Source organism: Lineus longissimus, chromosome 19 (genome assembly GCF_910592395.1).
Source record: "Lineus longissimus chromosome 19, tnLinLong1.2, whole genome shotgun sequence".
Classification (NCBI taxonomy): Eukaryota; Metazoa; Nemertea; class Pilidiophora; order Heteronemertea; family Lineidae; genus Lineus; species Lineus longissimus.
Genome location: NC_088326.1, coordinates 6065530 through 6067201, shown reverse-complemented (window position 1 = coordinate 6067201; position 1672 = coordinate 6065530). Strand labels below are relative to the sequence as shown.

At 44.4% G+C, this 1672-nt stretch overlaps 1 protein-coding gene across 1 annotated transcript; it reads left to right on the top strand.

Annotated features, from left to right (window-relative positions):
- The first annotated feature begins 257 nt into the window (after positions 1 to 257).
- On the top strand, positions 258 to 1018 carry LOC135503431 (arginine and glutamate-rich protein 1-like). Its single transcript, XM_064797008.1, has 3 exons — positions 258 to 265; positions 407 to 570; positions 795 to 1018. The coding sequence occupies exons 1-3, from the start codon at positions 258 to 260 to the stop codon at positions 1016 to 1018; spliced, it is 396 nt and encodes a 131-aa protein (XP_064653078.1).
- Positions 1019 to 1672: the final 654 nt, after the last annotated feature.

Sequence of the window (1672 nt, the reverse complement as noted above, 5' to 3'; positions counted from 1 at the left end):
ATTTTTCAGCATGGACAATACAAACCAGGTAGCACAACAGGCCACCAGAAAAAAAGGGTCAACTTCTCAGATGAAGACGATACCCTCCTGCTTAGAGAAGTAAATGCTCAAAATCCGCACAAACAAGGAAACAGTTGGGCCCAGATCGCAGATGCTTTGAATAAGGCTGATTCTTTCAAGTTGGAAGTTGATTCAAGACGCGTGCGGGAGAGGACCAAGTTGCTGCTGGATAAATTTGAAGAGGATGAAAAAAAGACATGAAGGCGTGAGTATGAAAGTTTATTATTCTATGAATCACGCTCGACTGCGTGTCCAAACTGCAGTATCATATACATACATTATGTATTTACTATTAAGGATCCTCAGAATACACATGCCTGTAGCTTCATTTATAACTTGTTTTCAGGTACGGCGTGGAACACGAGTTTACCGAGAACGAACAGTTACTTAGCGACATCTTGGACATGAATTTGGACGAAGATATGAAGCAGACAAAGAAGAAAACAGACGATGAGACCCGAGGAAAGGAAATCAGGAAAAAAGCTTTGGAGACGCTTACAGAACGAAAAGGTAACAGAAAAGCCAGTGATTATTTTTCAATAATACATTTTTTTGGAATGTTTTTAGAAGTCCAAAAGGTCCTAATGAAAAAATGGCCAGTTTTTTGCGCACCCTCTCGTCCTCTTAAAAACCTGAAGGTGTTGGCATCTGGGAAGTGGTGATCTCTCCTCCTGTACAATGTACATTTTTGTACCTGGTTCATTGAAATATAAACATAGCTTATATTTTTGCAGATGGAGGTGACGGTGAAACTAAGCCTGCGCCGAAACGCCAGAAGACCACCTCAGGCCAGGTACTCGAGTTCATGGCGGAGAAAGCAAGTCATGAGCACGAATTAAAGGAAGAAGAGCTTAAATTAAAGAAACAGCAACTTAAGCTTGAAGAGGAAAGGTTCAAATTGGATCGGGAAGAACGACAGAAACGTATGGAAAGGGAGGACCAGGAGGGGCAACTTTGATTCAAAATGATGCAAAAGTTTGTACTGGACAAATAAACTGAATACACCATGTGGTGAAGTATTTTAGATGGAGAACAATCCAACCCAAGCTCGGCTCGGGAGGATCGAGGCCAAAGTATATATTCCTGTTTGGCTTCCATACAGGCATGTGTGACAGTTGGTTAAAATTACAGCCACCATATAATACTTTGCTACAGGCTGGAGGTACAGCTTTTGGTTCTTGTCAAGTCCACGAAAGCAAAGTTGGAAATTACTTTCCCGAATGTCCATTCAACACTGGCGCGGACCTTGGACATTCTCCGATTGAAGATGGATTCAGCTTCCTGAAGTTGGGCCCCAGCAAAAGGCCTCATCAAGAAGGGACGGGTGGGATACGCTGGATCCACGTATATCTTGTACCCTGGATGGCGTCTATCCAACTCCTGTAGCTGTTCTAGGAGGCCACTCATACGCAACATTGCTGCATCATGGCGGCGTCCCTCGACGGGGCCATAGAGATTGGCAATCATTCCGTTTGGGGTGCTCACCGACTGGAACTTGATGCAATGTTGTCGTTTGTGGCCACTGTACACATTCCTTTGATTCCTAGTGGGTCGCGCTATTGGTCGGGCAGTCCCATCCACGAAGCCCCAACACTGCTGAAGCGGTGCATCC

Coding starts and splice junctions, on each gene's coding strand:
- LOC135503431 (XM_064797008.1), top strand. Junction 571..794: donor GACGCTTACAGAACGAAAAG/GTAACAGAAAAG, acceptor ATATTTTTGCAG/ATGGAGGTGACGGTGAAACT.